The sequence below is a fragment of the Lepisosteus oculatus genome, chromosome 29, assembly GCF_040954835.1.
Source record: "Lepisosteus oculatus isolate fLepOcu1 chromosome 29, fLepOcu1.hap2, whole genome shotgun sequence".
In the NCBI taxonomy this organism is placed as follows: domain Eukaryota; kingdom Metazoa; phylum Chordata; class Actinopteri; order Semionotiformes; family Lepisosteidae; genus Lepisosteus; species Lepisosteus oculatus.
In genome coordinates this window covers 7,114,700-7,138,148 of record NC_090724.1, presented here as the reverse complement: position 1 = coordinate 7,138,148, position 23,449 = coordinate 7,114,700, and the positions used below count along the sequence as shown (strand labels likewise).

Genomic DNA, 23,449 nt, shown 5'->3' with positions numbered 1-23,449 from the left:
TTATAGTTGTGTCTAAAGTAAACATTAGACAGTGGACAACATTGAATGGGTTTAATTGTTTTTATCAAAGCAAATGTTACTATACAACGAATATTTGACTAGGAAAAAAACTAAGATGGTACACAATGTTTTCAAACTTTTTTTTGAAATATTTATACAAACTGAGTATTTGGAAAACAAAAAAAGGGTTGACTATATTGTTAACTGTGGTATACAAATATTCAAATTTTACAAAATTAATACATTTTTAGTTTAAACTGCAGTTAAGCAAAAATTGCATATCAATAGAAACAAAAATATTATTCAAACTCCATGATCTGTTTAGCTAGTAAAATAGAAAAATGAATTTCAACACGCATGATAGAAAACAAATGTGTTCAGAGAGAAGGAAGCATAATGAGTAAGGGAATTTCAATGATATTCTTGAAAACGTAATTACAGGCCTGAAAGGAGTAATAAAGCCTACCCCATAAATTTATTTCCAAAAAGTTTTTAATATTAAAAAAAGAAAAACCTATGAACTATTTGCCTAGTAACTGGGATTCTTTCAGAATTGCTCAACAGTGACCGCTGCTGGCATTTTTCCGTACTGCAATGGCCCATGAGACTGATGGATATTTCGTCTTCTTTCCCCCCTTTTATGCAAAAATGTCCGTTATTGATTCCATATTTTTCTTTTCTTATTTTATATATTATCTATATTAATAGGAATAAGCAACTTTTCCCAGCCGTCTGGTGACAATCTATCAGATGAGGTACATAAACAGTCAAAGACGTTAATAACCAAAAGGGAGCAAGAAAAATTAGCTAATTTGTACGGGGAGCGAGAATGTCATTTTTTCCATGCATCTCCAAAGCTGGCGTTTGCAGTTACACAAGGTATACAAAATCTCTTAACCTCTCCGTCTTCATAATGACACAAGAACTACGTCAGAAACCTGAAATAAATTAAGTGGAGGGTGCTTTTTTTAAAATTAATTTTTAAAACTATCCGGCTTTTCAGTTCCATCTAAAATAAGGCCAGGTTGAGAAATGAAGCAAAACTGTAGTACGTTCGACCAAAAACCCTGCAGTTTCAAACCGTGTGAAAAAAATGATATTTTTTTCCTCCTCAGTGGTACTAAAATTTAAGGAAAATAAAAAAGTCAAAAACTAAATTCCAACAAGCTTCCCGACAGGAAGCCCGAAATCCACGTCAGGGGGTCAAGCCGCTGATGGACAAACGACAGGCAGGTGGGCCCCTCTCATGTCTTCCTGTACGAGACGTCCCCTCCGACACCTCCAGCGCCGACTGCTGATGATGTCATACTACGCTCTTCGCAAGGAAACGAAGCTCAACGCAAGAGCCCAGCGGGCAACGTCCACCTCTTCCTCCAGACGCCCCCCGATGGTGCCAGCTTCCTCTTTTCTTCTCCCATGCATCTGGGGGGACGGGGGGCGGGGGAGGGGGCTGTGGCCCGACGCAGCGCCTGCGGACGCCCTGAGGTGGAGTGCCCAGAGGGCCCCCCTTCTCGCTCGCCCTCCCCTTCCACACCCCTGTTCGGACCAGGTGTGCCCCCAAAAACCTCCGGCAGTCGGGGTGCCCCCTTCGCCACCCCCCCACCTTCCTCCCCCCCCTCCCTCTTCCGCTACCGTGGAAAGGACCATGAGTTAATAATATCTAAAGAATTCTAGATAAAACATTCAGGCCAACAGCAGTAAAAGTCCTTTGCGTTTCCTTCTCAGGACCCGGGATCTGAGCTCTCTTCCTGAAGCACGCCGCCGCTGGTCTCATAGAAGGCTGGCCAGGCTGGTGGTGGGACCGTTCTGAGCTTGAAACTGCACTGGCGGGGCCCCGTCCGTCCACTGCAACACAGGAACAAGAAATTCCTTCCACTTAGGCTTTCGGTGCCGAATAATGTGGCTTGATTGCGCCGCAATAACTAACACTGCTATTATAAGCAAGCTAATAAACAGAGTAGCATTACAGGACAGCTTGTCTCAGTTATTTGACGACTCTGCAATCTGCCCTTCAGCTTTGGTTAAGCTGGGCAGGTGGTTTGTGACCAGCTTATGAAAAGCTAAGCTTGCAACTATGGAAAAACAGCCCATTATGCAAACTGCATCTTAGCGGTACAGAAGTATATAAAAATCCACATAACACATGGGGGAATTCAAACTGAAGAGTGGGAGACCACATCAATAATCTTAATGAAACATCTTAATTTATCAATAATAGCTGATAATCCTTATACTCACACAGTGGTGGAGGGGAGTTCCCAGGGAGACTTTACAGGGAGATGCTACATGAGTGTAAGGATTATTATTATAGCTAATAATAATCCTTATACTTAAATAGGGCTTTGCTGGACACTTCACTCAAAGAGGTACTTTGTACTCATTTACAGGTAATGGGGATCCCCTCCACGACCACCAGCCTGTACCCCCACTTGATGATGCTCCCCAGCTCTCAGTGGGGAGGAGAGCAGAGCGATGAAGCCAGTTCAGAGATGGGGATTAATAGGAAGCCATGATGGGTAAAGGCCAGGGGGAAATTTGGCCAGGACACTGGGGTAACTCCTCTACTCTTTATGAGAAACAACCTGGGATTTTTAATGACCACGGTGAGTCAGAACCTCAGTTATAGGTCTCACCCGAAGGAAGGCATCTTTGTTATAATATAGTGTCCCTGTCACTATACTGGGGCATTAGGACCCACACAGACTGCAGGAGGGGCTCTCACTACTGGCACTACTGGTATAAAAAAGCAGATATGAAACATTTGCCAAAATGAAAAAACTGAGAGGGGGCAGAATGAGGCAAATTCATTTACTTTTTCATTCCTCTTAAAGTGAGCTCTAACTGGGGCTGTATACTGAGGGTCTTGCATTCTTACACTGATCAGGTTGTGCTCAGGAAGGCTGCAGGCTGCGATGTGGTCCTGTAAAAGCTGCTGGGAGAAATTCTGATGCATCTGAGCTGCCTCGTGAGCATCTATCGTATTCCCACACGCCTTGTTCAGATCTGCAACAGTGAGCACAGAAAAAACACCGGAGCGATCAGCACACAGTCGGAACATAATGACAAAGTATATGTTTTAACAAAAGCAAAGGCAAACAGCACAACGGGTGGTTCTCATCATCCCTCATCTGCACCAAAACAATGAAGTGTTGTGGCCTGCCACTGTCACTTTTAAGGACTTGTATTCACAGAGAGGGTCAATAAAAATAGCTCTGAAAATAACTTCAGAATGTGAGGATAGCTCCAGCTTCGTTAAAAAATTTTTTTAAAAGACAAGTTTCAATTCAAATACCAGCTGCTGTTGGTATAGAGGTGGCACTTCCAACTCCTCATCAGGGTCCAGAACCCTATAGCTCTTTAAATTAACAGTGCAAAGTAGTAACCAAGGAATAAAGTGGTCTGGTAAAGCTGTAATTAGATAAATTCAAATATTAGATTTATAAAGTACCTCCCACTGAAAGTGTAGCACCCACCTGGGTGACATGCAGACCAGTTTTAAGACACCTAGTCCACATAGAAAGCATATTAGATTCCAGATCCCAAAGCCCAGAACTGGAAACCCTTCGTACAGGCAACTGCAAAGCTTCTGGAAGGCCAAAGTAATACAAACAATTGTCCTGCACACTGGACTCCTAACTGCCTAAAACACACAAAGTTCAAACTTTGAGAAACAAACCCCTGCACATCCAAGGTGACAACTAATACCAGGTGTGTGCCAGAGTAAACACACATTTTATCTGAACACACAAGTGGTATGAAAGGGGCGGAGTGGTGGCTCTGTTGCTCAGGATCTGCGCCTGTGGCTGGAAGGTTGCCGGTTCAAATCCCGCAGCCGGCAGAGGAATCCTACTCCATTGGGCTCCTGAGCAAGGCCCTTAACCCCAGCTGCTCCAGGGGTGCCATACAATAGCAGACCCTGCGCTCTGACCCCAGGCTCTCTGCCTGCCTGTGTCTCATGGAGAGCAAGCTGGGGTATGCGAAAAGATAATTCCTAATGCAAGAAATTGTAAAGGGTTAATAAAGTGATGTTAAAAAAAAACGTTTCTGAATATTTGCCATTTCTTGGACAATTACAATTACAATTGTAATTGTCCAAATCATGAAATATGAAATTATCCGTCCGTTTTCTAACAGCTTCATCCAGTTCAGGGCCATGGGGGAGCCAGAGCCTATCCCAGCAAGCAAATGGCACGAGATGGGATACACCCTGGATGGGATGGGACGCACACACACACACACTACGCCAGGACTTTGATTTATCCTGAGAATTTTCTCAGGAGCTAATTAATCTATTAGTATGTCTTTGGACTGTGGTTAGAAACTGGAGCACCTGGAGGAAGTCCATGCAAACCAGGAGAGAACATACAACCTCCACACAGACAGCACCCCAGGTCCAGAATTGAACCCAGGGCCCCAGACCTACGAGGGAGCAACACTGTGCTGCCCCATGTGTAAATTATAAAAAGAACAAAACTGCAAGCAAATTTCATCACAGGAGCGGCTTCTGGTTGGCTATGGAGAGCGAGTCCTTTAAATCTAAAAATATCCTGCCACGTATCTGCTTTCAGAATCGAGTTACTACACCTAACAGCGGATCTGCAGGTAATTAAGCAACAGAAAACTGAAATGGGAGTGCTGTTTCAACACCACGGAACCGCAAAGCCACCAGTAAAAAACAAAAATGTGAAAAAAGTGGAGCCCTTTTAAGCCATGTCTTGGCAATAAAGGGACTAATCAAAGATCAAGGCTCCTCATGCAGTGCATTACTGCCACAACAAAGGAGGTTAGTGCCTGAGATTAGAGTGACGCGCTATTGAAGTTATTTATAGTCCTTGCTGGCTGGGTCTTGCGCGAGACCAGGGAGCTTAGTGCCAGGCATGTCTTGAGGGGCAGTATCTGTGGCTCAAGGGGACCTGAATTCATGCAAAAGATTGCCTTTTGTCCTTGACTTGATTACTGCAAATCCGGAAGGGGGAAATCAACTACACATACTTTCGACAACCGAGCTCTAAAACTCCCTCATACCTACATCCCTGAATTTACAAACCTCTTGTAAACCAGGAATGCCGAGCTAAAATAAAAACCCTAAAGGCAAAATAAATCAATCTGGCAACTCTGGTGTGGAGTTTTGTACCCTTACATCCACATTTATCTGCTGTCATCTTACGAAAATCATTGTAAAATCCACATTACTGCACAAGCAGTAAGCAGTCAAGGATGCAATGACCAGTCTGAAAAGACTAATTAAAAGGTACTGGCTCCATGTACAAATATAACATTTAGCATTCATTTTTGCAATATTAAACACCTGTTCATGCATATATAATATGGAATGCTGTCACTCGAAAGGCAGCGGCGCACAATCTCCTTCACGATGTGCTGAATCTTTGTGTCACATTAAAACCGGACTGGCTCAGAGGGCATCTGCCAACACTTCCTCATTCTCTGTTGTGTGTGCAGTTGCCAACAACAAAGACGTGAAAAATATGCAACTGGAGGACACACACTGGGCTGGTGTAACCGGAGATCGTAAATGTAACAGGCTACTTGTTCATTCACACAAAAGGGATATAGGAACTGTAGCATTTTACCTTTCAACAGGGCTGAGGACCACAGCTGCACTGACATGTCAGGGATCTTGCTGGCAAGCTGCATGGCTGGAACAACCATGTTGTTGCTCTCCTGAATTTAGAAAATGTACACACTTACTATCTTTAATGGAAGCACTGACAAAACACACAACTGAAGAACATCTTCATCTAAACACTCACACACCACAATGCCAACACAATTGCCAACAATGAAGCAGGTGAGTAAGCATTTTGCTTTCGAAACAACTAGCTAAAGGAGATGCAGTCTTATCTGTTAAAGTCACCCCCTCACTATAGTCCGTTAATCAGAGTTTAAGGGAGTCTCAGACCGTCTCAGACCATCACAAACTTCATTCTGATTTTGCAGTATTTACACAAGTGCAGTATGCCTGCCAGGTCTGTGTTAATCCTTTTCAAAAGACAAGCTGGAAAGGTCAGGGAGATGCAAATTAAAAAGCTGCAAACATATTTCAGTACGGCCTGCTATCAGTTGTGTTCATATCCTCTTGGACAGGCCTCTTCTAGTGGTAAAACCTCCCAGCACGTCTCTAAATTTACAACCCTTCAGATTCTCATCATGAACTCAGAACACACTGTCGCTGTTTGATGACAGTGTATGGGGAAGAACAAAAACTAAATAAATCGCCTCTGAAAACTACCGACTGGTGAAACATTCCTAGACACGTCTAATAAAAAAATAAATCTTAAACTGCGAAATTCCACAATTTCAGAACCACAATTGCCTACAAAGATCAAAGACGACAATTACCGAGCTACAGTTAGAATAAAAATCAAAGTAAGAACCGAAGCTGCGCAGGTTTAACAAAGACAGTGCAGCTCCTAACATTTCCAGGGCTACTTACCCTGTGATTTCCAAGCACGTAGAATATGTGGCCTAACAAGACGAGGGAGCAAGCCGTCAATCTGTTTAGGTCTTCCGCATTGGACATCTTCAGAGTCTCGCGCAAGAATCGCCTGAACAAAGAAACACAGCGATGGAAACAAGCTACTGAACTTCGTCTTCACCGTAGTAGAACACAGGAGGGACACAGACTGCAGCAGAAACAACGAGTACGGATCCAGGCGAACTTCAGACACGTCATACTAAGGTCTGGCTGCCATTTTCTGTGTGTGTGTGTGTGAGAGTGTGTGTGTGTGAGAGTGAGTGAGTGAGACTGGCGCAAGTGTAGATCCTCGTCGTTACTCACTTGGCCTCGTTGTAGCGTCCCTGGAAGAAGGAGAGCAGCCCACGGATGTAGAAGGCTGCTGCCCGCAAGCAGTGGGAGCTGTAGAGGAGGAGAGGAGAATCTTGTAAGGTCAAGATTAACACCAACATGCCCACCGTTCGCTTTTTTGTACTTGGAACCGTTTTTATTCTTTGAGAAGAAAACATACCATTTAAAAGAATAAAGGCTTAGACTCTGAACTTTTACGATGTCGAATGCCTGCTACAATCATGTCATTGAATTCAATGGATTTGGAAAATGTTCCCCCCCTATATTAAGTATTCTTCATTCAAACATTAATCCAAAGCAGTACGAGCAAACCGGTATTTCTATTGAGAAAAAGGATAATGCAATATTAACAGCTCCATAATGAAGTAATGGGCAAGGGGGATTTAAAAGGCAAATTTATGCACTCATTTAGGAAAGCAGCCTGTTAATGCTTCAACATTAAGTATTTAAAACGCATTACAAAAAATGATCATCCATGGAGACAATGTGGTATTGCTCGATTATCTTATGTGCACTCTGGTAAACTACAAAAAAGCAGTCTAAAAGAGGACAAGCCAACCTTAATTCACTACTTCCGATCGCTAAAAGGTTTCACTTGAGTAACAAAGAAATAGATTATCTAAGGATAAACACTCATAGCAATTTCTTCCATGACAGTCAAGTGAAAACAGGCAGTGTATCAAAAACATATGCAAACCCCATAGACAGCTTATAGATACTTACCTTACAGGAAAATTGTGATCTGGGTTTATCCTCTCCAAAAGACTATAAAGCTGCAGATAGTGAATAAGAACACATTAGGTCCAAACAGCTCTGTTTTTGAACAGCAGCCATATCAATTCATCAATCATTTCAATTCACATGAGAGGACTGGAAAATGCACCTGCCTAAACTGCATGCTTAGAATAAAACAATGACAGCAATGCTTAGAGGTTTCTAACAATGCTTTCAAAATTATTGTCTTTTCCTGGAAAATGTAACATGTCCCAACCTCCTGGTGCCGGTTTCCTTCTCTGATGTAGACACTCGCCAGGTTAGTCACGATGAACGTCCACAGCTCCTGGTGTGTTGTCAGCTGAGGGAAAGGGGTGCAAGTGTCAAACACAGTATTAACAGTGAAGACCACTTTCTGCATAACATGTTTCACAGACAGTAACTCCAACTGGCACATGTCAAATGTACACCAGCCAGAGCAGAAATCTGACTTACTCGCAGTGCTGTCGTGAACTGTGCTTCTGCGTTGTCCATGCAGTTCACAGAAATACAATAAAGACCCTATGGTATAAAAAGACAAGTTTGAAAAAAACAAAGCAATAACATGTGGATTGTTCATTGTTTATTGTAGTTTTGCTGATTGTATTTCCATATATAGCCTCCCCACTATGCTGGTATTATGTAAAAAGTTAATTATAAAGAAAACAATTGTTCGCTAAAAGATTAAATAAAACAAGCTGTTATTTTGTATGTGTTCTACCTGAAAATCCTTTTATCATTAAATAAAGAGTTAAAAAAACACTAACATCTTGAAAGCTGTGAAAACCCACATTAATTAAGACCCCGCATCCAGGGCGGAGCGGATCTAAGGATCTGCGCCTGTGGCTGGAAGGTTGCCGGTTCGTATCCCGCGGCCGGCAGAGGAATCCTCCTCCGTTGGGCCCCTGAGCAAGGCCCTTCACCCCAACTGCTCCAGGGGCACCGTATAAATGGCTGACCCTGCGCTCTGACCCCAAGCTTCTCTCCCTGTCTGTGTCTCTCATGGAGAGCAAGCTGGGGTATGCGAAAAGACAAATTCCTAATGCAAGAAATTGTATAGGGCCAATAAAGTGATCTTATAAAGTCACCCTCCAGAGACAAACTAGAAAAGCACTACTTCATCAAGCTTCCTTTACCATGGACTTCTTCCACGTATTCTTTCATGAGTTAACATTTGCAAATTAAATCTTAATGGAGATAAAATTTTACTCCAGGCCTGGGTTTAGGTCAAAGGGAGGAAAAGCAACTGGATTCACAATTTTAAAAATTTACTTCATCAACTTTTGGCGGCTACCATTCCTGTCACAGTTGTGTTTTGGACTGAATTTCTAAAAGCATTACCTAGCATTAGAATTCCAAACTATAGCAAAAGAACTGAGCAACAGTACCATCTTCTGGCAGCTACCATTACTTATCATTAGCATACAAATTCAGAATGACAGACAAATCAAACAAGAATCTAGCTTTTCAGTGTGTAGTGACTTTTGGAGGAAAAAGTCACAAAAAGACTTTTGGAGGAAATCTCACCCAGATATACAACTGAAGGTACTCACTAGCAAAGTATGAAGCTGAGCAGCGTGGTTTGAGAATAACCTGGGGGACTGCTGACAAAGCTGGCAAACTTGGGAGATCTGAAAAAATACGTTTAAAGAGAACACAGAGCACCATTTAATACAATGCACTTTTGACCATTGCTAGATTTCACTCATTATCATCATTAATGATAAATGAAATTATGATAAGTCAATCTTCATGTTACAATCCATGAAAACTTTAAAACTCAATAACTACAATCACTTAACAGCATAATGTAGTAACCATTGCTTTATTTGAGTCTTATTGTCTCATTGCAAATGTCTTCAACGTTAATACAATAAGTAAAAAACGAAAAGCTTGCAAAAAATAAAAACTAGGTCCCGATACACCCATTATCACACACTAATGCAGAATAGGAATGAAAACGCCAGAAGAGTCACACACCTCCTGTAATGCTGTAGCCTTGTGACCAGTGACTAACCGACACATGATAATGTGCTCCAGCAATATAACCTGGAACGACGAGAGGATGGGACTGCAGTCCAGCACTATAAGACAAACAAGACCAGGTTATAAACACATTAGCTTGCAGAAATTAAGAAAAAAATATTTTTGCTTTTGTAATTAATGATGTGAATGTCTTTAGAGTTTTTTTTGCAGCACTGTGCATAGACTCTGAATTAACGTTGAAAAGCATGTCTGTTCACTCACTCTTTAGTTTTTCTAACTGCATGAGTGCTTTGTCGGTATATTTCTGTGCCTTCTCAAGGTAGCCTGCTTGCATGGAGTGCATTACGGTTACCTGCAGAAGAGGGACATGTGCAAGAATTATAAATCGTCTGCAGAAAAATCAAATGTCAGCAGTTATTACAACATTAGGAATGTGTGAACCATCTTTATCTATTAAAGAGAAACGGCATCTGTGCCTACAATATCAAAAAATCCCTCAGATGCATCCAGATTTCTAAGAACCGTACTGCAGTGTCTAAAGTAGTGGTTCCCAATTCTGGTCCTGGTGACCAACACACCTGCAGGCTTTTATTCCAGACCACCTTCATCAGATAACTGAAGCCTTACTTGATCTATGCTGTTGCTTCAATTGAATTTTTGCGTTTCGTTTCTAGTCACAAGTTCGGGATTTTTATTTCACTTACAAAATACAACAGTTATAACTCCAGCATGTTGAAGAGCTCGGAACAAATAGGTCAAATTAATTTTATTCTTGTTAAGTCAATGAAGGGTTTGATTGTGTAACTGAGGGCTCTACTGAAACAAAAAACGAACAGGTGTGTGGGTCACCCGGGCTGAAGACTGGTCTCAAGACAGGTGACTCACCAGGTACACCAGCACACACATGTGCTCCTTGGGTAACCAGTGGAACAGGTCGGCAGGGTTGCTGGGAAGGATCTCGTCATCGTGCAGCGTGGAGATGGTCTGGATGCACTGCTGCAGCTGCTTCAGACACGGCTTCACGCTTTTCACCTGCGCCCAGAGCACCCCCAAGTGGATGGTTAGAAACAAGACACTCGACCACCATGCCCAAAGACAACATAAAGAGAGCCATCCTTAAGAACACGACTCCAACCTTGCCAACAGCAACACAAAGGAGACAGGGGCATTTTAGAATGTGTACCCCCCCCCCCCCACCCACAACATGTTCAGCTTTAGATCTTTCCACAAAAGACAGTATAACTCTGACCCTTTTGTATTATGGAAACTGAAAAGCAAAATTCCTGTTTCTTCAACTCCCAACAGGACATCAATATGCACCGTCAGCAAGTTCGTAATGTTCGTCAGAATATGAAAAAAGCTGGGCTCACCTGCCCTGCGTCCAGGTAGTGCGTGACCTGCAGTACCAGGAAAAAGACCCTTAGAGACTCCTTCTGAATGGGGTTGCCTTGCCAGTTCTCCACTATCTGGCCACACAGGGTGAGCAAGGGATGCACCTCCTGGAGCTTTCGTTCCATCAGCAGCAGCTGAGCCGGAAAGACAAGACGGCACACCCAGACTTTTATCCAAACCCCGTTCTGCAAGACGCACCCCATGTTCAGTGGCCACTCGCTCCAGCATATTATTGTTACAACAGGCATAAAGAAAAGCCTCTGGGTGGCGGCGCTGTGTTGCAGTAGTCAGCATTGCTGCCTCTCAGTGTTGGGTTCAATTCCAGACCTGGGCTGCTGTCTGAAAGGAGTTTGCATGTTCTTACTGGTTTGTGTGGATCCCTTCAGGTGCTTCGGTTACCACTCACAGTCCAAAGACATACCAGTAGGTTAACTGGTTTCTAGAAAAATTGCCCCTAGATGTGTCTGCTCCCTTGTGACCTTAAACTGCATAAAGTGGTAAGGACCCATGGTGTTTGAAACGAAACATAAATCAAAGTTTCTACATTACTTTTCTTATACAGGAACACAATCAACAGCAATTATTTTTTCAGAAGGAGAGAAAAAAAACTTACCATTCCTTTACTCAGAAGAAACAGTGCCCTGTAAAGAAAAACAGAACAGCAAATTCAGCACAAAAGGCCACAAGTTAAACTCTGAATCTTTATGCTGAATTGTATTCTGAGTAGAAGGACGGGGAGATAAGCAGTCATCAAAAAGACACTATGTCATGCATCTTTAAGGCGATCCCCTATCACATTAAATTAATTTTAATACTTCTAAATTGCAACCTCCTCATAAGTATTTATGAAATGTCACCACAACACGTGATGACTTAAAAAAACCCACTGCTACAAATAAAAGTAATACACTTAAAATAGTTAACCTGCTAACGTCACGCAGCATTCTTAAGCACACTCAGCTGTCCATATAGGAGAATTTCCAGTACCTGGTGTATTCTGAGCCTACAACCCTGGCATATTCAGCTCCCACCCCCAGGAGATCACAGGCCGACACCAGGTCCTTCTCCAAGGTGTGCAATTGCTGTACAAAAGAAACCAACCTCTGCTTCAGCAATAAGCACTCGCTTATTTCACACAACATTCCCACAATGTCAAAAGCTTAGTCAATTTGGCATTCTCAAATTAACAACAAGCATCTATGTATAAGGGAAAGGCTGTATTTTGACACATAGGCTAGAAGAAATACGCTCAACAGAACTGAAAGGCTTTAAGATGACGACAATAATGTGTGCCCTTTAAAAATAAAGTTCGGACCATCACAAGTTCGACAGTAAAAGTAATATGGAAGGACAGAAAAAAGGCTTCAAATCTGTGCTCTTACCGCCAGCTGGAACAGCAGTCGGCAGTGCCAGTACGGCGTCTGCTGAGAGATCTGAATGGCCTTGCGGAGCAGGGGCTTCGCCGAGTCGACCGAGTTCTACACGTGGAGAGAGGGCAGGACAGGGAAGAAAGACAAACACGTTGCTCGCACATTTCACCGAGGAGATAAAAGGCTTTGAAGAAAGTGCAGATGCACTTTGAAAGGGCTGCCTATGTCACAAAAGGTACCAGTCTGGATAAGATGTTGATTTTAAGATGACTGAGGCGGCAGGTGCCTCACTGAGGCAGCGCTGATGCCCCAGGTTTCAATTCGAGACCTGGGGTGCTATGTGCATGAAGAGGGTATGCCCTCCCCGTGTCTGTGCGGGCCTCCTCCCACAGTCCAAAGACGTGCTGGTAGGTTATTTGGTTTCTGGGAAAACTGGCCCCGGAGGGAGTGTTTGTGTCTGTGTGTGCCCTGCAGTGGACCGGCGTCCTGTCCAGGGTGTACCCTGCCTTGCACCAGTTGCTTGCAAGGAAGGGCTTCGACTCCCCAGCGAGAATCGGATGAAGCAGTTAGAAAATGGATGGATTATGACAGAGAGCAGCAAAACACCCATCTCTTAAGGATGGGACAGGCACAGAACAGGAAAAACGGATGACCAAATAAGATGGGGCGATCCAGTCAGTTTGATCAAACTTATAAACAGATGCATCATTTTTACTTGACGGGATGTTTATAGAGACAACCGGGAGCCAAGACAATCCCCAAGGTTCTCTCACAACAAAACACAAAGCAAGAATTTAAGAGGCTTACCTGCTGGCAATAAAGTTCAGACAGCAGACTTGCAGCTTCAAACTTGACATCTTCAAACTGAGGGACCTAGGGGTTGCTTGGTGAAGGAAATTACTCTTCCATTACTGTCCTGACAATACTGAAGCGAAAGCAAGTTGTCTTTCGGCCAAATCAAAGTAAAACGTTTTCCAGCATAAGCCCGGTTACAAAAGAGAGGAGGCCATTCGACCCATCCAGCGAGTTGGGTCATGAGCTGCTCACTGATCCTTCGATCCCAACCAAATGTTTAATGAGAGAAGCCAGGGTATTGACTTCCAACGACATGACTGGGTAACCTTGTTCCAGACTCCTACAACCCTCTGCGTAAAGAAGCACCTGCTGTTCTTGGTATTACAAGAACTTCCACATGCTTTCCCACTTGTGATCCCTGGCTCCCAATTCAGTGCTCGCTGTGAAGTAACCTGCTGGGTTGACTCAGTCACTGACTTTGGGGATTTTGGAAACTTGCATCAGGTCTGCCTTGTAGCGATCTGACAGCTATCAGCAAATACTGTGCAATACTCGACCAGAAACAGGTAAATGCGATATTACATATTTAGGGTGAATAAGCAAAGTGTAGACTTCAGTTTCATTTTTTGCCGAAGTTCACGTAACATAGCGTAGTAAAGAAAAGTAACAATATGGTACCTTGACCCCTTGAACCGGTATGACAGTAACAAGCAACCAACGTAACTTATTCCTGAGCAGTGCCCATGTGAAAAAGGATACTTGTTGAGACACCATCCACTGCAGAGAAAAAAAAATATTAGTAACATAATAACTGTTAGATCGTGAACCATAGTCACAGGTTTATTTTGAAAATGAATTAAAAAAAAGTTTAAATCATCCATCAAAATGCAGCTCTTGTGGATCTTAAACATTTCCATCCGAAAAAGACCCCTGCAACAAGCACCGCCACTACTTATTTGTGGCGGTGAAAGACGCCTTATTGGGTAACTAATTTTGAAATGCTCAACTTCATAATCGAGTAACATTCAGCTGAAATAATATGGCAACACTTTCGTTGTAAAGAAAAGTCGCTCATTTTTTAATAGACGCAAATGTGTCGCATTCTAATTCAAGAACTACACTGAAGATTTTATTTGATTTAGGGGTCTTGTTACAGAACTCTTCCTCTCTCATAGTACACTTTACAGACGTGGCCTTCATTTCCCCGCCTCCCTCACGAATCCCCGGTCTTTCCTGCGCTACCCCTCACCGCTTGCTCCAGGTGGTTTCTGGCGAGATCGCTGTTCTTGGTGTGATGATACAGCACCGAGCCTAGCTGAAGGTGAGTGCGGGCTTCGACCCTTTGTGGCGGCTTGAACTGAAAGACAGCCTGAAGACAGTGGACACAGAGGCGTATCTTAGGAGGACTTGAGGTACGGAAGTGCTCCGCAAAGCCGAGCAGGGCGAGGTACCATGACTCCGGGGCCTCACCGCCAGACGCCATTTTACCGACAACAACAACAACCACCACAGCTACCGCTGTTCCAACACCGCGGGATTTGAGATCAGAACGAGAATACAACGGGACTTGGACCGAATGGTCCCCCGGGATATGTAGTTTAACACTACCGTCACCTTTTATTTCTGTTTTCCAATCCCGATTTGCAATTTTTTGTATTATTTTAACAGATGGATAATTTAAGAAAATATCAAGTTTATAAAAACCTATAATAAAATTTCTGATAAATGATCAATTTAGCAAAACAGATTTCAACATTATATAGCTTTTTAAGTTGAAAAACGTACGAAGCAAAATCAACCTGCCTTACTGTGATGAATGTATTCATTATCTATATTTATATATTATTTTACGATTGCCACTGAGAATGTTGTTTTGTTGATAGGAAAAGGGTGGACTAGGAACTAAAGTGCTGCGGAACTCAATAATTCCGACACAAGCAAAACACGGAACGACAACACAGCGTCCTGTTCATCGACCTATTCTTAAAATACATAGCCCCACATTTGGACGTAGGTCCTTTATCGTGATTCCTGCCTACGATACTTCCGTAGCGTTAGCGGTTTCTAGGTTTATTCATCCCAGTGACAGTTGTAGTTGATCTGGGCGGCAGTAAATGGTGTCTGGGTACTGTGTTTAAATGCAAAGCGATTGCTTTAAAAAGAGAAATATCTGGACCTACATAGAGGTATGTTTATATATATTTCATAGTGATTTGAACCGCAGGTATTTATTTAATTGCGCTTTGGTTTTTTTTTGGTGTTAAAAATAGAATAAGAGTGCATAAGTAATCCTTCTCATCTTTACGGCATTTAAGTCGTAGTGATTTGCACGGTGTTGCCTTAAGGCTCGAAGAAAGAATCGAGGCGTTTGTAAAAGGACGACAGCTTTTGCGTTAGCCTTAACTGTGCACTGTGTAACAATGCAGCCGCAACAGCATAATGGAAAAGGATGCGCTGTAAAGGAAAAAAAACCCGAAATGCACTCGTCTTGTTTATAGGGGCACGCCACATACATATTTTTATATAACATATACATTTAATGCTTCTTGCCAGTACAGCACAGTACGAGGTCTTAGGCATTCACAGCAATACCAGGGCTTTGTGAACGGCCTCGTAAAACAACACGGCACCGTAATCTTGCTGCATCTCCCCAGCTGGCTGTCTCTGCGTGCTGTGTTCAGCTCTCAGGTTTCCGGGAACCGGCCGGTTTTGTCGGGAGCGAAGATGGCGAGTCGTCGGATCGCGCAGGAGACTTTCGACGCGGTGGTGAAGGAGAACATGGAGGAGTTCGAGATGGACGCCGCCGAGGCGCTGATCGAGGCGGTGCAACAGTTCGAGTCTCAGGGTACGAGGAGATAAGTTACCCCCGCTGATGGCCCTTTAACGCAATGGCTCCCCATCCTGCCGGGTTTTGAGCTCTCCGTGAAATAATCGGACCCTTAACTGACACCTGATAATCAATTAAATTTGAAGTCTGACTGTTTCCAGAGTCCTCCTAAGCTTGTAGGACCTTGCCCTTTAACTTAACGTTTCGGCTGTAGAGCCGAAGAAGGCTCCACAGCCAAAACGTTGTGTTTCCTTTCTTTTCTGGATGGAATAAACCTTTACTTGTTCCTTGCAACCTACGCATGCTGACGCAGCTCCCCTACTTGAACAACTTCAGCCCTTTCATTTACATGACTTCCTAAGCTAACTTCACATCTCCAAACTTTGAGTTGGGGAAAAATCTGGGTTCAATAAAGGATACACTGAAGCAAACAGTTTAGCTGGGATAAAAGCTAGCAGGTGTGGGGATCCCATGGCTGAACCCCAGGAACTGTTGTATCAGGGGAGCCCAACTCTGGTTCTGAAGACACCCCAAACCATCCAGTCAGTCTGATTGGTCACCCTTAAATGGCCAGTTTATAAAGATTCAGAAAAACATGCCTTTTGTACAAATGAGTAAATTGATTGGTATAATTATGTTGGGGAAATGGCCGGCTGTTGTCCTTGAGAGCCGCAGTGTCTTTATGTACGTTTTCATTTTGGATTGTTTCTAAGTTACTCCATTTTAACAAGTCAATTTATTAAAATGGTGAAACTGTAATTCACTCCTGCTGGAATTCTGTGGACTGTTTTAAATCTGGTTCCGAATTGTCTCAGTCAGGACTAAAACTGATAATAGATGACAAATTATAATTGAATTCCCTGTCTGACAGTTTACAACTGTCTTTAAACAGTACCAAAAACATCACTAAACATCCTTTTGTTGAAAACATGCACTTTCTTTACTCTTGTTATTGATTAATGTGCACAGAATGAGAAATGCAAGCACCAGCAGACTTTGCTTTTACGAGTTTGCATTAACAAAGGCACTGTGTAAATGGAAAGGCACAGAGAAAATGAGCCTGTTAGAAAAATTAACAAGTCACTGCTGTTCATTAAGTATGAACATTTTGGAACAGTTAGCACATGCTCTCCAAGATGCAGCAGTTAAAGCAAAAAAAAAAAATGGTCTCGCTCTCCTTAAATGACTTCTTGTTTCTGACTGATTCAACCACAACATCAGACATGAGGTGTGCCACTGTCTGGGGCTGGGCTGACAAAATCACGTGCAATTCTGTCAGGAGCTCGCGTGTAGAAACTGGCGATTTAAGGGTAATCTATGAAGGGACAAGTAAAGGTTATTTTAACACTGAGAAAGAAAAAAAAACAATATTTTGGCTGTTGACACTATGCAAGAGTGAAAGGGAAGAGCTGATAGGAAATGAGGCTCTTGCATGTGTTCATTTCCAGGTGTGGACCTCAGTAATATTGTGAAGGCTGTCCGGACGACTGCTTCAGAGGACACCGAAGAGGAGCAGACACACAGTGTTCTGCAGGTGATGACAATAAAGCCAGACCATTGAGTGAGGCTGTGTAAGTCTCTTTACAAGGGGTGGCCAATGTGTACTATGGTAAAAGCAGAGTGAAGTGTGATGTAACGTGGTGAAATTGTGTCCAAAACTGTGTTACAGCATTACTGGGTCTAGCAATGCACAGTACAAGCTGTAAGATGGCATGTGAAAGTAGAAACAAAAAAGTGCTGAAAGCATGGTACAACTGTAAAATTGTGGTGCAGAGCCAGCGCCGTGATCTTATCCATAATGTCCAGCAAGATAGTCGTGTTTTGTAATATATACTCGTATCCAAAAATGTTACGTTGACTTCCGAACCCACAGCAAATAAAACACCCTTTGAAAATGCAGACTTTCATAAATAAATCAGGCACAAGTATATCTGAATTTATAAGTAAATGTTTAAGCAACATTTCACAGAAGCTCTCGGCAGCCCTTGGGATGGAGGCAGTGACCCAGGGGTTTCCGGTGCAGTCTGCCTTGTGCCGCTGAGCGATTTCTTTCTAGCTGATCCGGTTTCCTTTTTTGTCATGTGTTTTGGGACACAGATGAGGTCAAGGTTATTGGCTAAGGGGTACAATAATAATAAGATAAAAATAATATAGCTCCTTTCATTCCTCAAAGTGCTTTGCAGAGGGAGCATAAAATAACCTAATGCAAATTATGAGAGGTCACATAAAAGATAATGACAATGATAACAGGAAATGCACAAATAAAGGGTAATAACAAGGAATTAAAGTAAAAATTGTAATGATGCAAAATAAAAAAGGTAAGATGTGTTTAAAAGGAATAACATGTCAATATAAAGAGACAATGTAAAATTGTTTTCCACACTTCTGTGTTCCTAGGCTTTAGAGTCTCTGCAGACCTCCCTGAAGTCCTCCTCTACAGACAGCTTGTGTGAGGGTCTGCAGCGCTTCACAGAGCAGTGCAAGATGGACTTTTCTCACCGCTACTTGGCTGCCCAGAAGGATGCCTATCCCATAATCCTCTCCTACTGCAAGAAGGCAGGCGGAGAGAGGAGACCTCTGCTGGCAGCCCTAGGGGCCCTGGCAGCCCTGACAGATGGACAGCCAGACCTGCTGGACACAGATGGGCGAGACTTTCTGATGGGCGTCTATAACGAGCACCAGGACGACCCTGGCGTGACCTGCCTGGCCGTCCGAGTCGTGCGCCACTGCTGCTTGAAGCACGAGCAGAACCGACAGGACCTGGTGAAGGCCGGCGTGCTGGCGCTGCTGACGGGCACCATCTCACGGTACAACTCCCAGCCAGAGTTAGTCAGGGAGGCCTGTGCCACGCTTAGGGTCATGACCTTCGATGATGATGTAAGAGTCCCTTTTGGCCACGCCCATGACCATGCCAAGATGATTGTGCTGGAGCATAGTGGGTTAAAGGTCATCATCAAGGCAGCAGAAGGTAAGATGACGCAGAGCTGAAGTTATCAATTCAACTACATTTAATTAAAATATAATTAAGTCTGTGGGAATCTGACATCAAGCATTTTCCCTCTTTGTTGTGAAACCCGGCGGTTACTACGTGTAAGACCAAGTATAGTTGGGGTTAAAGGTCATACCCAGTCAGCCATAGAAACAGTGCTGCAGTTTCTTCCATGTTTCCCCAGGTTATATGAATTTCTGCCTATAGATGCTTCATTCAGCCATTTCACAAAGTGAATAGAAGACAGTCCGAGCTTGCTTTTCAGCAATGGCTTTGTGACCGTCTGTTCTTGATTAAAATACAAACAAGTCTGTATTTTATTCAATCGGTTTTTCTCTCCTCCCAGCTCACTCAGACAACCCCAGCGTCCTGAGCGAGCTCTGCAGCACGCTGTCCCGTCTGGCCGTACGGAACGAGTTCTGTCAGGACATTGCCGACATGGGGGGTTTAAAGTTCATTATCACCCTGCTGGCAGACAGCCTGGACCACCAGGTATGAGACCCTGTCTCTGCACGGTAGCTGAGGCAATACATATGAGACAGTCTAGCTGCTTGGGAAAAGAAGAAAAAAAGATAGAGGACTCTTCATATCCCGTTTGGAGATTTGCATTGCGAGATTAACCGAGCTCTTGCGGTACAGTTTAAACTCCCCGATGTTCCCTGCAGGAACTCGTGAAGCAGGTGCTTAGCGCACTGAGAGCCGTTGCTGGGAATGACGATGTCAAGGACTCTGTGGTGAACGCAGGAGGGACAGAGCTGATTGTGATGGCGATGAACAGACACATGAGCAATGCACAGGTGCGTATCCCAGGAGAAACACACCACAGCTGGAGCCCCAAGACCACGGAGATACTTCCTGTTTGAACACGGGTTTTATCAGTAGCTGACTGTGACCAGGATTCCTGGGCAGCAGAGAGTCACTGCAAGGTCAGCTAAGCTGAGTCTGAAGACTCACAGTGACATCTATGAGATAACCATCGCTTCTCTGACCAGTAGCCACCTTTCAGGTGCCTTGCTCCAAACGAAGAAGGGCTCTTATAGGTGGATGTGTTGGAATAACATGAAACGTGCTTGCTAGTCTTCATTCTGGCCCATGCACTGTGGGAGTCACTGCTATGTGGACAAATCTCAAGACAATTTGGCGATTCCAACTTGGGCATATACAGTATATAATGAAAACTAATGTCAGATTCCAAATTCTTTTTCAAAAAAATGAGGGAGAACACGGCTGTCAGCTCTTCGGGGGGTCGTTTTATAGTCAGCTCAAACCTGAATGATTCCAGGACTCCAGTCCACTGGATTCAGGTCGTGTTTCTCACTGACTGGCTTCTCCTCGCAGGTCTGTGAGCAGGGCTGTGCAGCTCTCTGTGTCCTGGCTCTGCGCAAACCCCACAACTGCAAGGCGATCATGGAAAGTGGGGGGGCTCTGGCTGCCCTGCAGGCCATGAAGGCCCACCCGGGGGACGTCCACGTGCAGGTGAGCTGTCTGGGGGAGGGAACTCTTCTTTGATTAAACCGGCAGAACTCGTTAACCCAGTATACTAAAGGCGTCGTCCTTCGGATGAGACGTAAAACCTAGGTCCTGACTCTCTGTGGCCATTAAAAATCCCAGGGCGTTTCTCGAAAAGAGTAGGGGTGTAACCCCCGGCATCCTGGCCAAATTTCCCGTTGGCCCTTACCAATCATGGTGTCCTAATAATCCTCATCTATAAATTAGCTTCATCAGTCTGTTCTCCTCCCCACTGTTAGCGGGGAGAGTAATGGGGCACTCTGGCTGCTCCAGGTGGGGCTGCACACTGCTGGTGGTGGAGAATCCCCATTGACAAAGTGCCATTACCTGTAAAGCACTGAGTAGAGTGTGCAGAAAAGCACTATACAAGTGCAAGGAATTACTATTATAATTGTGTATTCAGCATGAAAAATATATGGTCAGTATTATTCTCTGATGTATACCAAACTACTACACAAACACTGTTTTCATTATGAATTTATCTGGTCTTAAGCGTTAACGGTCTGCAGCCAGTACTGGTAAATATCTTGACAATGAAAGCAATGCCACCTGGTTGCTAGTTGTCTGTGCTGAAGGCCTCTGTCCTGTGACCCTCCCCCCACAGAAGCAAGCGTGCATGCTGCTGCGGAACCTGGTGGCTCGGACCCAGGACTTCAGCCAGGTGATCCTGGAGCTGGGCGCGGAGGCCCTGATCGGCCAGGCGCTCGCTTCCCACCGGGACTGCGGCGACGTGGCCAGGGCCGCCCTCCGCGACCTGGGCTGCCATGTGGAGCTGCGAGAGCTGTGGACGGGCCAGAAGGGCAGCCTGTCCCACTGAGCAGGCAGGCAGGGGCCGAGCCGGGGTCTGCCGCTGTCTGGGCAAGACGATGTCCAGGGCAGCAGGGTGCCACATCAGAGTGAGGGTCCCCAGTCTGGTCACGCACAGGGCACCCTGTTGTCTGCTTGTGACAGCCCTTACTGTGTTCAGTCCTTTTGATAGCCAGTGAAGAATCCTAAATACTTCGTCGGTGCTCGTCACCATGCATGTCAGTGACACGTCAAAGAAAGCCCGCCTGTCTGTCTGTGTGAATTCTGTGAATGTGCATTATGCTCTCCCAAACCTCTGCTCAGTCCTGTCCGCTGTACCTCTGTCCTGAAATCGCTGTCCAGCCTGTTGGCCACGAGCAGCAGAAGCTGTGGCTTGATCACCGGAGTGCAAGGAGTGCTTATCACATGTATCCATTCGGTTCCCCAAATGCCCTTTTGAAGACGCCGTGTCCTCTAATTTGTACATTTGTATTCCTTAGTATTAACATATTTCTTTTTATTTCACCTGTTATGAAAAGATGGACTCTGTACTTATACGTACTGATAAGTTGAATTCCTTTGGAGTTTTATATGGAAAAATAAAAAACAGTAACAAGACTTTAGCAATGTGTACTTTCAAGGTATAGGAATTTCATAACACACTATAAGACATTTGTCACCAAGACCACATTTGAAGGATTAAATCTGTAATTAGCAAGTAGGAATGAAGATGCATTTTTAACCTTCACCTTCACACGTTTTTCAGAGCCACAAGCTATTTAGGAAAAGTTCTGTACCAGTATTATTTTATTTTACATGTGTAATGTTATGGCAGAAATTAAGCATGGAATTAGGATGACCAGTGTAATCTCACATCTTAAAGGGGAACTGCAACACTATTTTTATATTTTGGGGTTAGAAAGAATCAGCGTTGATAAGTGCATTTCAAACCACTGGAAAAGTAAAATATACTCAGTAACTTGTAAAACCTCCAATTTACATCACAAAATAGTTGATATTTACAAGAATGTGCAGTGTTATATTCTGCAATTTAGAACAAGGCAAAAAAACATCCAATGAGGTGAAGTGGCCCTATTACATTGTAAACAAGCAGACTTATGAAAACATCTCTTAGTCCAATAGAAATATTGCTCTCGACTTTAAGAAGGTTTTAGAAGAACTAACTTGTTAACTGTAACCATGCAGATCACATTGGAAACTTTCTGTGGTGAAATATCTGCTGCACAACCTGTAGTTATTCGCTCGTACATCACAGTACATTAGTCATCACAGGGACTAGTGAGCAGGAAGGGCTGCTTCTCGTCACAAATCATCGGAGCTCTTGCCCGTAGTGAGACCATGGCATTACAACAACATGACGACTTACAGTACTTTCAGAAAATTCACAAATTTGTGCTTAATTCAAATTTTTTCTATGCCATCTAGGAATTCATTTTGTTACTGAGATTTACCGGTCTGAGAAATTAAAGGGGACTGCAGACACAGAAAGCGACAAACGCTGAGTGCTGGACAGTTTGCTTCGGGCCCCTACACACTCCTCGTAACCCCTCCCCCACCTTCACTTTTGAACCAGGACCAGAAATGGATGAGAACAGTTAAAGCACAGAACAGCTGATTCACAGGTTAGATTCCCATCATTCCCTTATGGGCAAGTTAAGTCTGCATGAGCCCAACACTGCGGTTCCCTCTCCTGTCCCAAGGGGTCCTTGGCTGTTAAAATATCACAGCTGGGTTCCAAGGTTTCCTGCTGACATCCTGAAGAGAGAGATAAGGCCATCAGACCTGGCTAACATGGTGTCTGGGCAAGCAAACTACACAATTTGAAGGTGTTCAGTAATTTCCAATGAATCTTTTACCTATGGGATAACTCCCATCTGTGGTTTTCGAAACCCATAGCTCCGTGTGTCAACTGTGCTCGTCTTGTATAGTCAGTGCTGAATGAAGGTGTGCTCTCAAGCTCCTTGATCTCTACTTTACAAGTGTGTTATACCCTGGAAGAAGAGTGGTGTAATAAAGAAGACCGAAACCATGTTTCAGCAAAGTAAAGTTAATGCAAGACGTAAGTAAGGTAAACCTTGGAAAACAAAGTACCACTATTACGTTTTCAAAAAAGATCAATGTCGGTAAATAATCCCCAGACCTATCTTGAGCCACAAATGCAGCGTGTTGACGATTTGATCGTTTGCCCAGTGAGA

General features: G+C 43.8%; 2 protein-coding genes across 3 annotated transcripts; one reads left to right on the top strand and one right to left on the bottom strand.

Moving 5' to 3' along the window:
- Positions 1–21: 21 nt before the first annotated feature.
- On the bottom strand, positions 22–14,718 carry mau2 (MAU2 sister chromatid cohesion factor). The gene is made up of 19 exons (XM_006639859.3): positions 14,372–14,718; positions 13,882–13,899; positions 13,135–13,200; positions 12,340–12,435; positions 11,945–12,039; positions 11,571–11,598; positions 10,936–11,091; positions 10,451–10,597; positions 9,827–9,917; positions 9,560–9,663; positions 9,133–9,210; positions 8,036–8,101; positions 7,818–7,901; positions 7,550–7,599; positions 6,800–6,877; positions 6,455–6,566; positions 5,592–5,682; positions 2,876–3,003; positions 22–1,845 (listed from the first exon to the last, which is right to left on the bottom strand). The coding sequence occupies exons 1-19, from the start codon at positions 14,603–14,605 to the stop codon at positions 1,771–1,773; spliced, it is 1,797 nt and encodes a 598-aa protein (XP_006639922.1). The 5' UTR covers positions 14,606–14,718; the 3' UTR covers positions 22–1,770.
- Positions 14,719–15,124: 406 nt separating this feature from the next.
- Positions 15,125–21,851, top strand: armc6 (armadillo repeat containing 6). 2 transcript variants are annotated; one of them, XM_006639858.3, is made up of 8 exons: positions 15,125–15,308; positions 15,804–15,967; positions 17,398–17,483; positions 18,347–18,917; positions 19,285–19,430; positions 19,604–19,735; positions 20,277–20,414; positions 21,052–21,851. In XM_006639858.3, exons 2-8 carry the CDS (start codon positions 15,847–15,849, stop codon positions 21,262–21,264), a joined length of 1,407 nt encoding a protein of 468 aa, XP_006639921.1. In that variant the 5' UTR covers positions 15,125–15,308; positions 15,804–15,846; the 3' UTR covers positions 21,265–21,851. The 2 variants fall into 2 exon arrangements, with proteins under 2 accessions (XP_006639921.1, XP_015220750.1); XM_015365264.2 differs by having other exon boundaries at positions 15,777–15,967.
- The last annotated feature ends 1,598 nt before the right edge of the window (positions 21,852–23,449 follow it).

Bases quoted from the DNA above. Each gene is read 5' to 3' on its own strand.
- mau2 (XM_006639859.3), bottom strand. From the start codon at position 14,605: ATGGCGTCTGGCGGTGAGGCCCCGGAGTCATGGTACCTCGCCCTGCTC. The intron at 11,092-11,570 runs GTAAGTTTTTTT...TTTCCGGCTCAG, and splicing joins TTCTTCTGAGTAAAGGAATG to CTGCTGCTGATGGAACGAAA. The intron at 5,683-6,454 runs GTAAGTAGCCCT...TTCTAAATTCAG, and splicing joins ACGTGCTTGGAAATCACAGG to GAGAGCAACAACATGGTTGT.
- armc6 (XM_006639858.3), top strand. From the start codon at position 15,847: ATGGCGAGTCGTCGGATCGCGCAGGAGACTTTCGACGCGGTGGTGAAG. The intron at 15,968-17,397 runs GTACGAGGAGAT...GTTCATTTCCAG, and splicing joins GCAACAGTTCGAGTCTCAGG to GTGTGGACCTCAGTAATATT. The intron at 18,918-19,284 runs GTAAGATGACGC...CTCTCCTCCCAG, and splicing joins CATCATCAAGGCAGCAGAAG to CTCACTCAGACAACCCCAGC.